The 14,884-nt window shown below is 42.9% G+C and overlaps 1 protein-coding gene and 1 long non-coding RNA gene across 3 annotated transcripts in view; one reads left to right on the forward strand and one right to left on the reverse strand.

The window, feature by feature from the left end:
* The window catches only part of eci2 (enoyl-CoA delta isomerase 2), a 184,084-nt gene that overhangs the window by 138,026 nt on the left and 31,174 nt on the right, over positions 1–14,884 (forward strand). For both annotated transcript variants that reach the window (XM_068054521.1, XM_068054511.1), the window contains exon 5: positions 14,262–14,331. In XM_068054521.1, the coding sequence (XP_067910622.1) occupies positions 14,262–14,331 (70 nt within the window). The remainder of the gene's footprint in view (positions 1–14,261; positions 14,332–14,884) is intronic.
* Positions 1–14,884, reverse strand: part of LOC137382535 (uncharacterized) — a 95,158-nt gene that overhangs the window by 60,553 nt on the left and 19,721 nt on the right. The window lies entirely within an intron of this gene.

The raw sequence follows: 14,884 nt of genomic DNA on the forward strand, positions 1-14,884 counted from the left end.
GAGAGGTGACTTAATAGAGACATATAAGATAATCAGAGGGTTAGATAGGGTGGCTAGTGAGAGTCTTTTTCCTCGGATGGTGATGGCAAACACGAGGGGACATAGCTTTAAGTTGAGGGGTGATAGATATAGGACAGATGTCAGAGGTAGTTTCTTTAATCAGAGAGTAGTAGGGGCGTGGAACGCCCTGCCTGCAAAAGTAGTAGACTCGCCAACTTTAAGGGCATTTAAGTGGTCATTGGATAGACATATGGATGAAAATGGAATAGTGTAGGTCAGATGGTTTCACAGGTCGGCGCAACATCGAGGGCCGAAGGGCCTGTACTGCGCTGTAATGTTCTAATTCTAAAATCCTAAACGTGCAAGGACAAGTTTAACTAAGGGCACATGCCCTGCTACAGCAAAAGTTGGTCCATTGTTTTTTTTGACACTAATCACCTGATCACCTCTCCCTTCGCCAGCTTCAGGAGAAATGCCGCGAATAACAGATGCTCCTCTATGTTGCTTTCATAGATCTCACCAAAGCCTTTGACCTCGTCAATAGACATGGTCTCTAGCAAGGATCGGATGTCCACCAAAGCTACTAAGCACCATCGCCTCATTCCATGACAATATGAAAGCCACAATTCAGCATAGCGGTACCTCAACAGACCCCTTTCCTACCCTGAGTGGCGTGAAACAGGGCTGTGTTCTCGCACCTACACTGTTTGGGATCTTCTTCTCCCTGCTGCTCTCACATGCGTTCAAGTCTTCAGAAGAAGGAATTTTCCTCCACACAAGATCAGATGGCAGGTTGTTCAACCTTGCTTGTCTAAGAGCGAAGACCAAAGTACGGAAGGCCCTCATCAGGGAACTCCTCTTTGCTGACGATGTTGCCTTAACATCCCACACAGAAGAGTGTCTGCAGAGACTAATCAACAGGATTGCGGCTGCCTGCAACGAATTTGGCCGAACCATCAGCCTCAAGAAAACGAACATCATGGGACAGGACATCAGAAATGCTCCATCCATCAATACCAGTGACCACGCTCTGGAAGTGGTTCAAGTGTTCACCTACCTAGGCTCAACTATCACCAGTAACCTGTCTCTCGATGCAGAAATCAACAAGCGCGTGGGAAAGGCATCTGCTGCTGTGTCCAGACTGGCCAAGAGAGTGTGGAAAATGGCGCACTGACACAGAACACAAAAGTCCGAGTGTTTCAAGCCTGTGTCCTCAGTACCTTGCTCTATGGCAGCGAGGCCTGGACAACGTATGTCAGCCAAGAGCGACGTCTCAATTCATTCCATCTTCACTGCCTCCGGAGGATCCTTGGCATCAGGTGGCAGGACCGTATCTCCAACACAGAAGTCCTCGAGGCGGCCAACATCCCCAGCTTATACACCAATACTGAGCTCGTGGCGCTTGAGATGGCTTGGCCATGTGAGCCACATGGAAGATGGCAGGATCCCCAAGGACACATTGTACAGCGAGCTCGTCACTGGTGTCAGACCCACTGGCCATCCATCCATGTCTCCGCTTTAAAGACGTCTGCAAAAGCGACATGAAGTCCTGTGACATTGATCACAAGTCGTGGGAGTCAGTTGCCAGTGAACGCCAGAGCTGGCGAACAGCCAAAAAGGCGGGGCTAAAGAGTGGCGAGTCGAAGAAACTTAGCTGTTGGCAGGAAAAAAGACAGAAGCGCAAGGAGAGAGCCAACTGTGCAACAGCCCCGACAACCAATCTTATCTGCAGTGCTTGTGGAAGAGTCTGTTGCACTAGATTGGCCTTTGTAGCCACTCCAGGCACTGCTTCAAAAACCATGACCACCTCCAGGCGCTTACCCATTGTCTCTCAAGAGAAGGAGGCCAAAGAAGAAGAAGAAGAAACACCTGCAGTGTTGTTTGTTTTCTAGCTAAAAGGCAAGTGCTGGTTAAATTGCTGCAGGCAATGTAGACAGGTTTCAGGAGTGGGCCAATAGTTTGAATGTATTTTCAGTCATGAAATCATTCTGTTGAGAAAGCTGGACTGATTATGATGAATAGGGACTTTGTCCCAATTTTAATCAAAGTATATATGTTTTAATAAATTTGTATAGGAAACTGGCACTTTGAATTTTTCTGAAATAATTGAGAAATATATACTTGTTTCTGGTTGAACAGGGGATGGAAGTATATTGAGTCATAGAGTCATTTACGGCAGAGGGGGAGGTTATTCAGCCCTTAGAGTCCATGCCAGCTCTCCACGGAACAATCCAGTCAGTCTCACTCTCCTGTTGGATCCCCGTAGCCCTGCAAGTTTATTTCCTTCAAGTGTCCATCCAATTTCCTTTTGAAATCATTGATTGTCTCTGCTTCTGCCACCCTCGTGCATAGTGAATTCCAGGTAATTTTCACCCACTGCGTAAAAAAAACTCTTCCTTTTATTCCCCCTGCATCGCTTCCCCAAAATCTTCAATCTGTGTCCCCTAGTTCTTGTACCATCAATCAATGGGAACGATTTTTCCTTGTCTAACTTATCTAAGCCTGTCATAATCTTGTACACTCTACCAAATCTCCCCTCTATCTCCTTTGCTCCAGGGAAAACAACCCCAGCTTTTCCAACCTAACCTTGTAACTAAAATCCTCCATCCCTGGAACCATTCTGGTAAATCTCCTCTGCATCCTCTTAAGGACCCTCACATCCTTCCTAAACTGTGGTGACCGGAAATAGACGCAATACTGTCGTTGGGGCGTAACCACAGCTTTATAAAAATTCAGCATAACTTCTCTGCTTTTGCACTCTATGCCTCTATTTATGAACCCAAGATCCCATATTCTTTACGAACCACACTCTCAATATGGTGTGCCACCTTCAAAGGTTGATACACATACACCCCCAGGTCTCTCTGTTCCTGCACACTCTTTAGAACCATTAAGTTTATATTGCGTCATCCTATCCCTTCTGCCAAAATGAATCACCTCACACTTGTCTATATTAAATTCTATCTGCCACTTGTCTGCCCATTCTGCTAGCCTATCTATGTCCTGCTGCAGGCAGCTCGTATCATGCTCACTGTTTGCCATTCCTCCAAGTTTGGTATCATTAGCAAATTTTAAAATTCTACTCTGTATTCCAAGATCCAAGTCATTTATATATAGAAAAAATACCCAGTTCGGATTGTCTTGTTTCAATTCAAAAGAGAACCTCACAAAGTTATAGTTAAGAGATCCTTGTTTCTACTTTAGTTGTAATCTTTAAAAATGCTGCCAAATTGTACTGGTTAGGTTTCAGTTCAGGTTTCTGCTGATATTCATTTGCATAATAAAACAAAATTTTCCATGAACCAGCACAATCAGGCAACATAATAGATTTTAACGGAAAGAGAGAAATGATTACAAAGATGTATTTCAGAGTGGTAACTTACTGCAGTTTTCTTAATGCAGCTGAAAATGGGTTCATCACCAAAAATTAGCATTTTTAATAAGTATGTCCAGTCCTCCACCTCCGAGTAACCCAATTTAAAAATCACTATAAATGAATTTAAAGAACTTTCTTTTTTCTTTGGCCTCCTTGTCTCGGGAGACAATGGGTAAGCGCCTGGAAGTGGTCAGTGGTTTGTGGAGCAGCGCCTGGAGTGGCTATAAAGGCCTATTCTAGAGTGACAGGCTCTTCCATAGGTGCTGCAGAAAAATTTGTTTGTCGGGGCTGTTACGCAGTTGGCTCTCCTCTTGAGCGTTTGTCTTTTTTCCTGCCAACTGCTAAGTCTCTTTGACTCGCCACACTTTAGCCCCGCCTTAATGACTGCCCGCCAGCTCTGGCGAACGCTGGCAACTGTTCCCACAACTTGTGATCAATGTCACAGGACGTCATGTCGCGTTTGCAGACGTCTTTGAAGCGGAGACATGGACGGCCAGTGGGTCTGATACCAGTGGCGAGCTCGCTGTACAATGTATCTTTGGGGATCCTGCCATCTTCCATGCGGCTCACATGGCCAAGCCATCTCAAGCGCCGCTGACTCAGTAGTGTGTATACGCTGGGGATGTTGGCCGCCTCGAGGATGTCTGTGTTGGAGATACGGTCCTGCCACCTGATGCCAAGTATTCTCCGGAGGCAGCGAAGATGGAATGAATTCAGACGTCGCTCTTGGCTGACATACGTTGTCCAGGCTTCGCTGCCATAGAGCAAGGTACTGAGGACACAGGCTTGATACACTCGGACCTTTGTGTTCCGTGTCAGTGCGCCATTTTCCCACACTCTCTTGGCCAGTCCGGACATAGCAGTGGAAGCCTTTCCTATGCGCTTGTTGATTTCTGCATCTAGAGACAGGTTACTGGTGATAGTTGAGCCTAGGTAGGTGAACTCTTGAACCACTTCCAGAGCGTGGTCACTAATATTGATGGATGGAGCATTTCTGACGTCCTACCCCATGATGTTCGTTTTCTTGAGGCTGATGGTTAGGCCAAATTCATTGCAGGCAGCCGCCAACCTGTCGATGAGACTCTGCAGGCACTCTTCAGTGTGAGATGTTAAAGCAGCATCGTCAGCAAAGAGGAGTTCCCTGATGAGGACTTTCCGTACTTTGGACTTAGCTCTTAGACGTGCAAGGTTGAACAACCTGCCCCCAGACCTTGTGTGGAGGAAAACCCCTTCTTCAGAAGACATGAACGCATGTGAAAGCAGCAGGGAGAAGAAAATCCCAAACAGTGTGGGTGCGAGAACACAGCCCTGTTTCACGCCACTCAGGATAGGAAAGGGCTCTGATGAGGAGCCGCCATGTTGAATTGTACCTTTCATATTGTCATGGAATGAGGTGATGATACTTAGTAGCTTTGGTGGACATCCAATCTTTTCTAGTAGACTGAAGAGACCACGTCTGCTGACGAGGTTAAAGGCTTTGGTGAGGTCAATGAAAGCAATGTAGAGGGGCATCTGTTATTCGCGGCATTTCTCCTGTATCTGACGAAGGGAGAACATCATGTCAACGGTCGATCTCTCTGCACGGAAGCCACACTGTGCCTCAGGGTAGACGCGCTCGGCCAGCTTCTGGAGCCTGTTTAGAGCGATTCGAGCTTTACTGAACCAATTTAATAGTTTCATTGCAAAGTTAAGACTTTAGTTTATTTCTGTTCAGTTTCATTCGGAGTTACATAAATAGAGGCATGGCAGGGCATCTCAGTCCCATTAAAAGCTCATCCTGTGCCATGTAGGAACTCCAGGACATTTCCCATGTCCTGACAACCACAGATGCAGGAAGGGTCATCAGCTGGAGGAGCTTGAGTTTGAGCAGCAGCTGGCATCACTGCAGTGCATCTGTGAGGCTGAGAGCTATGTGGATAGGCTATATCATACACTGATCACCCTGAAGCTTGAGATGGACTATGAAACCACCAGACAGACAAGGAGGACCAGGCAGCTAGTTCAGGAGTCCCTGATTGCACCTCACTCTGACTGTTATTCACTGTTGAAGGTGATAGCTCCTCTGGGAAGAACAGCCAGAGCCAAGTCTACAGCACCATGGATGGCTCAGCTGTACAGGGTGGGAGGAGGAAGAATGCAGTAACGAGAAGGGATTCTATAGTTAGGGAAACAGACAGACATTTTTGTAGCCATAGATGTGATTCCAGGATGGTATGTTGCCTCCTGATGCCAAAGTCTAGGATGTCATTTAACGAATTAAAAACATTGAGGGGAGAGCTGAACAGCCAGAGGTTGTAGTCCATGTCGGTACGAATAACATGGACAGAAAAAGGGATGAGGTTCTGCAGGCAGATTTTAGGGAGTTAGGAAAAAGATTATGAAGCAGGGCCTCAAAAGGTAGTAATGCCTGGATTGTTCCCGCTATTGAGTACAGAAATGGGAGGATAGAGCAGATGAATGCGTAGCTGAAGAGATGGTGCAGGAGGGAGGGTTTTTGATTCCTGGGGAATTGAGACCAGCTCTGGGGGAGGTGGGACCTGGACAGGTCAGATGGGTTACACCTTCGAGCTGCCACCAGTATCCTTGCAGGGAGCTTCACTAGTACTTTGGGGGAGAGGTTAAACCAATTTTCTAGGGATATTTGGTTAGAGTTAGGAAACATCAGAAGTGCCATTACACTACTAGGTGTATTCTATAGGCTACAAACTAATGGAAGGATATAGAGGGGCAAATTTGCAGGAAAATTACAGAGAGGTGCAAGAACTAAAGTAGCACCTTCAGTTATCTTAATAAAGACTGGACTAGTGATAGTGTAAAGGGCAATGTGGGGGGGGGGGGAAAGAATTTCTGAAGTGTTTTCAGGAGAACTTTCTAGATCAGTACATTTCCAGCCCAATGAGAAAGGAGGCATTGTTGAATCCGGTTCTGAGGAATGAGGTAGGTCAAGTGGAGCAAGTGTCAGGAGAACATTTAGGGAGCTGTGATCGTAATATCACAAGGTTAGATTAGCTATGGAGAAAGGACAAGGAGCAATCTAGAGTAAAAGCACTTAACTGGAGGAGAACCAACTTCAGTGGGGGAGAACGGATCAGGCCCGGGCAAATTGGAATCAAAGATTGGCAGGCAAAACTGTAGTCAAGCAATAAGCGGTCTTTAAAGAGGAGGTGGTTGCAGTACATTCAAGGTACATTCCCACGGTGGGGAAAGGTAGGGCAACCAAAACCAGAGCTCTCTGAATGGTGAAAAAGATAGAGAGTATGATAAAGCAGAAAAAGTGGGTGTATGACAGATATCAGGTTAATAATTCAAGTGAGAACAAGACTGAGTATAGAAATTTCAGAGGGTAAGCGAAAAGGGAAATAAGAGGGGTAAAGGGAGGGTATGAGAATAGACCGGCAGCTAACATAAAAGGGAATCCAAAAGTTTTCTGTTGGCATATAAATAATAAAACAGTAGCAAGAGAAGAAGTTGGACCTAAAAGGAGACCTTACGCATGGAAGAGTGGGCATGGCAGAGGTACTAAATGGGTATTTTGCATCTGTCTTTACCAAAGAAGATGATGCTTCCAAAGTCACAGTAAAAGAGAGGTATTTGAGATACAGGATGGGCTAAAAATTGATAAAGAGGAGGTATTAGAAAAACTGGCTGTGCTTAAAGTTGATAAATCACCAGGTCCGGATGGGATGCATCCGAGGTTGCTGAGGGAAGTAATGGTGGAAATTGCAGAGATACTGGCTGTAATCCTCTGTAGGGGGAGTGGTGCCAGAGAAATGTAGAATTGCAAATTTTACACCCTTATTCAAAAAAGGATAAGCCCAGCGAGCAACCTCAGTAGTGGGGGAAGCATTTAGAAACAATAATCTGGGACAAAATTAACTCAGTCATTTGGACAAGAGTGGTTTAAGGAAAGCCAGCATGGATTTGTTGTGTTTAACTAATTTGATTGAATTTTTTAATGAGGTAACAGAGAGGGTTGATGAGAGTAGTGCAGTTGATGTGACATAAATGAACTTCCAAAATGTGTTGGACAAAGTGTCTCATAATAGGATTGTCAGCAAAGTTGAAGCCCATGAAATAAAAAGGGCAGTGATAGCATGGGTACAAAGTTGGCCAAGTGCCAAAAAACAAGAGTAGTGGTTAACAGTTATATTCTGGGCTAGAGCATGGTATACATTGGGGTTCCACAGAGTTCAGTATCAGGACCGCTGCTTTTCTTGATATATATTAATGACTTGAACTTGGGTGTACAGGGCGCTATTTCAAAACTTGCAGATTACAAAACATGGAAGTATAATGTGATGGAGGACTCGTGTGCAGACTGTGTTCTGTGCAGCTGACCTGTTGGGTGTTGTGACTTTGAATTCATCACATGTTTTTCTTTTGAGACAGATGCTTGTTTGAAAATGAAATGAAAGGCTTCAAGTTTCTGGGAAGTCAATTAGGTTAACAAAACAAACAGGTTTTTGTTTACCAGAGATATGTGATTGGAGCTTAGGTTTCAGTTTTACAAGATGACTCTGAGGGAGGTTGAAGCCAGTTACAAAGCTGGGTGTTGCTTTTAAAAAGTTTCACAGAGCTGCTGAAATGAAACTGCTGAGAGCTTTTGGTTTTGAAACAAAAGGCAAGCATGATCTTTGAATTGGAACCTGTTTTCTGGGAGCTGACCTTTGGAAAATACAAGTTGCTACTGTTATTTATGGTACCTTAAAGAGTTACGTAAGGTGACATCGGTGAAACTACACCATCGGGACTGTTGTTAGCGAAGCCACGGAAGTTCCAGAACAGTGCACAGTTTTGGTGGAGACGGAATTGGTGTGGTTCAGATTGCAGAGAAACTGCCATCAAGTGGAAACCAGCATTTGCAACTTGGGAGACAGGATCTGGAGATCTATTTGAAAGTTCAAAGACCTGAAGGACTTTGTGACGGTTCGGCAAGATCCTGCTAATAGGACTTCCAAAGGACTTGAGATATATCCTTGTTGCATCTAATAGTATAACCTTAAGATATGTATCTAAAATGACTTAACTGTTAGTTCATGCTTATGTTGGCTTTGGGTGTTAAAGTAAAATTTATAAAAGTGAAATCTTGTCCATTTGGTTTTTTTTTGTTTCCTAAATTGGGGTCAGTCAGTGGATTCAGTTCTTTTGATTTGTTGGTCTCCAGGGGGATCATAACATTAGTGAACAGTGTGCAGGATGGTGATAGGCTTCAGTAGGGCATAGATTGACCAGTGGAATGGGGAGACGTGCCAGGTGAAAATGAAATGCAGAAAAGTATGAAGTGATACATTTTTATAGGAAGAATGAGGAAAGGCAACATAAACTAAAGGTGGGGAGGGTATATGGGCACAAATCGTTGAAGGCAACAGTAGCAGGAGTAGTCAGTTCAGCCCTTGAGCCTGCTCCGTCATTTAACAAGATCATGGCTCATCTGATTGTGGCCTTAACTCCACTTTCAGGCCTGTCCCCCCCATAACCCTCAACTCACTTGTAGATCAAAAATCTGTCTAACTCAGCCTTGAATATTTTCATTGACCCAGGCTCCACTGCTCTCTGGAGAAGAGAATTCCAAAGATTAATGACCCTCTGAGAGATGAAATCCCTCCTTATCTCCATCATAAAAGGAGACCCCTTATTCTGAAACATTGTCCCCTCATTCTAGATTCCCCCATGAGGGGAAACATCCTCTCAGCATCTACCCTGTCAAGCCCCCTCAGAATCTTATATGTTTCAATAAGATCACCCCTCATTCTTCTAAATTCCAATTAGTATAGGCCCAACCTGCTCAACCTTTCCTCATAGGACAACCCCTTCATCCCAGGAATCAGCCTAGTGAACCTTCTCTGAACTGCTTCCAATGCAAGTATATCCCTCCTTAAATAAGGAGACCAAAACTGTAAATAGTACTCTAAGCGTGGTATCACCAATGTCCTGTGCAGTTGTAGCAAGACTTCCCTACTTTTATGCTCCATTCTCCTTGCAATGAAAGCCAACATTCAATTTGCCTTCCAAATTACTTGCTGTTCCTGCATGCTAACTTTTTGTGATTCATGTACCAGGAAACCCAGATCCCTCTGTACCGCAACATTCTGCAGTCTCTCTCCATATAAATAGTATTCTGCTTTTCTGTTCTTCCTGCCAAAGTAGACTACCTCACATTTTCCCACATTATACTCTGCCAAATTTTTGGCCACTCACTTGACTTAGCTACATTTCTTTGCAATCACTTTGATGGGGCAGGTTGAGAAAGCAATTAAAAAATATACGGGATCTTGTGCTTTATAAGTACTGGCATAAAGTACAAAGGCTAGGAAGTTATGAAGAATCTTACTAGTTCAGTTACAACTGGACAATTGTGTCCGATTTTGGGCACTGCACTTTAGGAAGGATGTGAAGGCCTTAGAGAAGATGTAGAAAAGATTTATTAGAATAGTTCCAGGGATGAGGGACTTCAGCTACATGGATAGATTGTAGAGTTGAGATTGTTCTCCTTAGAAAAGAGAAGGTTTAGAGGAGATTTGATATAGGTGTTCAAAATCATGAGGGGTCTAGACAGAGTAGATAGAAAGAAATTGTTCCCATTGGCTGAAAGGTTGAAAACCAGAGGACACAGATTTAAGGTGATTGGCAAGAGAACCAGAAGGTGACGTGAGGTAAAACATTTTATGTGCCGTGAGTGGTTATGATCTGGAATGCACTATCTGAAAGGGTAGTGGAGGCAGATTGAATTGAGACTTTCAAAAGGGAACTGGATAAGTACATTAAGGGGAAAAAAAGTGCAGGGCCACGGGGATAGGGCAGGGGTGTGGAACTAGCTAGATAGCTCTTGCAGACAGCTGGCAGGGCTTGATAGGCTGGCCTCTTTCTGTGCTGTAACCATTCTATGATTCTAATTTTTTTTATGATAAAACTTTTAAAATGGACTAATATTTTATATGTGTACAATTGAGACACAGAATCAGAACAGGAGGAGGATATTCAGCCCGAGTTGGCTCTTTGAAAGAACTATTCAGTTAGTCCCACTCCCTATACCTTGCAAATTTCCCTTTTCAAACATACAACCAATTCCATTTTGAAAGTTACTACTGTATATACTTCCACTACTCTTTTCAGTCAGTGTATTTCAGACCAAAAAAATTCACTGCAAGAAACAAGTTCACTTTATCTTCTGTCTGGCTGTTCTAAAAATTATGTTGGATCAGTGTCCTCTAGTTGCTGACCCACCCACCTATTTGCTTTGTCAAAACCCCTTAATTTTGAACACCTATTAAAATCATCCCTTTACCTTTTCTGCTCTTAAGGGGAACAATCTCAACTTCACTAGTCTCTTCAGAAAATTGAAGTTCCTCATCCCTGGTATAAATCTCCTCTGCAACCTCCCCAGGGCCTTGATACATTTCTTAAAGTGTACTGCCCAAAATTTGACACACTACGCTAGCTGAGATGTAACAAGTGACTGAGAAAGATTTAGCATAACTTACTTGCCTTTGTAATCTATGCCTCTATTTATAAAACCAAGGCACCTACATTATGTTTAAGTATGTGACCCTTAGTTGTCCATTTCTGCACCCATTTAAAATTTCACCTTTCACTTTATACTGCCTTCCAAAATACAACACTTCAAACTTTTCTACATCAAATCGCTGTTTACTACTACATTTCCAAATTTTGACTCATCTGCAAACTTTGAAATTGTGCTCCCTATACCCAAGTCCAGGTCATTATACATCAAAGAGCAGTAGTCTTAATACCTGTCCCTGGGGACACCACTGGATACTTCTTCCCAGCCTGAAAAATAACCTTCGCTACTGCTCTTGATTTCTGTCTCTTAGCCAATTTTTTATCCATACTGTCACTGTCCATTTTATCTCTGGCTTCAATGTTGTAACAAGTCTATTACGTGGCACTTTATCAAATTCCTGTTGAAAAGTCCATATATAAAACAGCAACTGCACTACTTTCATCAAGCTATTCAGTTATTTCATCAAAGAACTGAATTAAGTTTGTCAGACCTTTAACAAACCAGTGTTGGCTATCATTAATGAAACCCATGTTTTCCCAAGTGTAAGTGAATATAGTCCCAGATGATGGACGTATGGGGCACATTGCTCTGCCTGCTGAACAATTGGAGGCCCCGCTACAGGAGATACACCAAAGGAAAATGGTGTGCTTTAAAGAACACACCACAGTTGGAAAAAAAAATTATCACATTTGTTTGGTCCAGCATAGACCAGATTTCACTAACAAGTCAAGCAGCCAAATGTCTGCCACTTCTACTGTAGGTGGACAACACCACAGTCAGTCTGAATCAGTTGTTGTTTTATGAAAGAAAATTAGGTTTTGGAGTTTTATTTAGATATGTCTCCCATGTTCAGCATCAAGGACCACTCCTGTACCCAATCCTTCCCTCCCCACAAACGAAAGGGTGACCTGATATACTCAATTTGATAACCTAGAAGTACAGGTGTTGAACAGAAAATCCTGTACTTTACCTAGCTTACAAAATCCTCTTGCAACTTTCCAGATCTCAGAAAATAGTACAATAAATATTCCACCACACCATGGCTTAGGCTGTAAACTACAGAATATTAGAAAATAGCTATGCATTAGCCATAAATACAACAAATCAAACCTATTCCTCCTCAATTAAAAGAAAACATGGCCCTTTGTTAATTCTCTTAGTACCACTGCATCAGAGATAGGGATGGTAGAGTTTACACTAATTTTCCGCCAGATTCCAGTTCAATCGGCTAAACCAGAGCAAAAGATTGGGGAATTTAAAATGTAAGCACTTGTGTTTGTCTTTTCCGGGATATTTCATGCTGGTTCGGGATTCAGTTTGCCTAAATCAGGCCTTACCTACAAAACTGGTCACGCCTCAGGTCAAAATTACACGATTGCGCTCATTTTCCTAGACACACAGTCATGAAGGTAAGCTTGTTTTTTGCTTGATTTTGGTCTGGAATACACTGGCTGAATGGGTAGTTATATTCAATAGCAACTTCAAAAAGGAAATTGGTTATATGTTTGAAAAGGGAAATTTTGCACGGTTGTAGGGAGTGGGGCTAATTGGATAGCTCTTTCAAATAGCCAACACATGCATGTTAGGCTGAATGTTCTCCTGCAAGATTCTGTGTCTCCAGTGTGCAAATGTAAAATATTAGCCCATTTTCAACCAACACCACACCTTCACCTTATTTAGCACTTTAAGAGCTACTGTCTCACAAGACTTTGCCTTCCTCAACCAAGGATGCTGCAAGATCTGAGCCTATTCAGTTTCGGGGTGGGTCTTAGGTTACACCCTGGTGGCAGGAAATTGTGGCTATTAAGGCTACACGTGTTGTTAACATAGCCTTGTTGGTGGGTGATTTGAGAGCAAGTAACATATACAGTGGCTTTAACATAATAAAAAATCCCAAGACGCTTTACAGAAGTGTTACAAAACAAGATATGTCACTGAGCCATATTAAGCTATTCGGGCAGATGGCCATAAGCTTAGTTGAGGAGGTAGGTTTTAAGGAGTGTTGTAAAAGAAGGAAAGCGAGGTAGAGAGGTTAAAGGAGGGAATTCCAGAGCTTAGGGCTGAAGGCACGTTCACCAATGGTGAAGCAGTTGAAATTAGTATTGCTCAAGAGGCCAGATTTGGAGGATTGCAGATTTCGGGAGGGTTGTGGGGTTGGAGGAGATTAGGGATATTGGGCAGGGCAAGCACAGGGGTAACAGTTGAAAGGGATTTACTGTGGGTCAGGACACAGGAAGAGGAGTTTTGGACGGCTTCAAGTTTAGGAAGGGTAGAACTTGGGAGGTTGGCTAGGAGTGCATTAGAATAGACAATTCTAGAAGTAATAAAAGTCACAGATGAGCTAAGGCAGGGCGGTGTCTGGCGATGTTCCAGAGGTAGAAATAAGCGGTCTTAGGTGAAGGCATGATATAAGCTCATTTCAGTCAAATATGACACCAAGGTTGCGAACAGTCTAGTTCAGCCTCCGAAGTTACCAGGGAGAGGGGTGGAGTTGGTTGCTAGGGGGCAGAGTTTATGGCAGGAACTGAAGGTAGTGGCTTCAGTCTTCCCAATATTTACCGATCAAAAAACAAGTATATGAGGTTGGGCATGTGTGCTATAAGATCCTGCTGATCTCGTAAATTTTATCTTTGTTTCATGAGTCTAGGCTTGATTCCAGTGTGGGTTTCAGAAGAGAAAGTGCCATGTGCTAACTTGCAGCATCACCCACTCCCCAAAAGGGCTCAGTTGTATTTACATTATTCAGTTATAATTTTTATGGCCCTTTTTAAAGTAGGAGGAACAGGAGTGGGCCATTCAGCCCCTCGAGTCTGTTCCGCAATAGATAAATTATGTATTCTCCTAAATAATTTTGTTTACATTGTATAATTTGCAATTGCGTTCATGCATTTTAAAGACTGTATGATAATATTGGTGAGCAGGATTACTCCTGATGTTCAAAAAGAGAATGTATTTTAATTCATTATTATCATTTATGATCACTGCACAATTAGCAGCCTAGCCTTCAGCTGCCATGGCCATCAGTTCTGGAATTCCTTCCCTAAACCTCCCCACCTCTCTCCTTTTAGACACACCTTAAAACCCAACTCTTTGAGCAAGCTTTTACTCTTCTCCCTTAATATATCCTTATGTGACTCAGTGTCAAATTTTGTTTGATAATGCTCTTTTGAAGCACCTCGGGATGTTTTACTACATTAAAGGTGCTGTATAAATCGAAGCAGTTGTTGTATCCTAAGTAGTTATCTAAATAGATTATTACCTGGAAGGAGTTACACTTAATGTTCGATTACATAAATTGGCATGTTAATTTATTTCTATTATGTAATATGTGCCCTTTAATAACACAATCTTTCTTTCATCCAGATGTATGAAGAAATTATGAAAGCACTTGAACAGGCTGCAAAGGATGATTCTACACTGACTGTAATGACAGGTATACTTTTTGTTCAGTTGCTTCTACAATATTTTTCCCACGCCATTAAGGTTGCTGGTGTTTGGAGATTTGGTACCATCCTGGATTGCAGGCTGTAACCATACCTTCACTATTGCCAACTATAAATAAACACCAGATGTACTTTATACAAGTTGGATTGACTCTTTCCTCAAAGTAGAAAATGAGTGGGTTCAAGCCCCATTCTAGTATTTGAATACATTATCTAGGTAGATATTTCAGTGCTGTACAGAGAGTGTTACTATGTCAGAGGTGCTATCTTTCAGATGACTGATTAAACCTACCTGTAGAGGGGGAAGCAAAAGATACTGTGGCACTATTTGAAGGAGGACAGGAAAGTTGATCCAGTGTCCTGGCCAACATTTATCCCTCAATCTAACAGCATCAAAACAGATTATTTAGTCACTTAGCTCATTGCTGTTTGTGGTAACTTGCTGTGTGTAAGTTGGCTGCTAGGTTTGCTTACGTAACAATTTCTAAAGTTGCAATCCCAACTTTGAATTGTGCTCTGTCCTTAGTTGGCTAATTACAGCTG

The sequence above is a fragment of the Heterodontus francisci genome, chromosome 2, assembly GCF_036365525.1.
Source record: "Heterodontus francisci isolate sHetFra1 chromosome 2, sHetFra1.hap1, whole genome shotgun sequence".
NCBI classification, from domain to species: Eukaryota; Metazoa; Chordata; class Chondrichthyes; order Heterodontiformes; family Heterodontidae; genus Heterodontus; species Heterodontus francisci.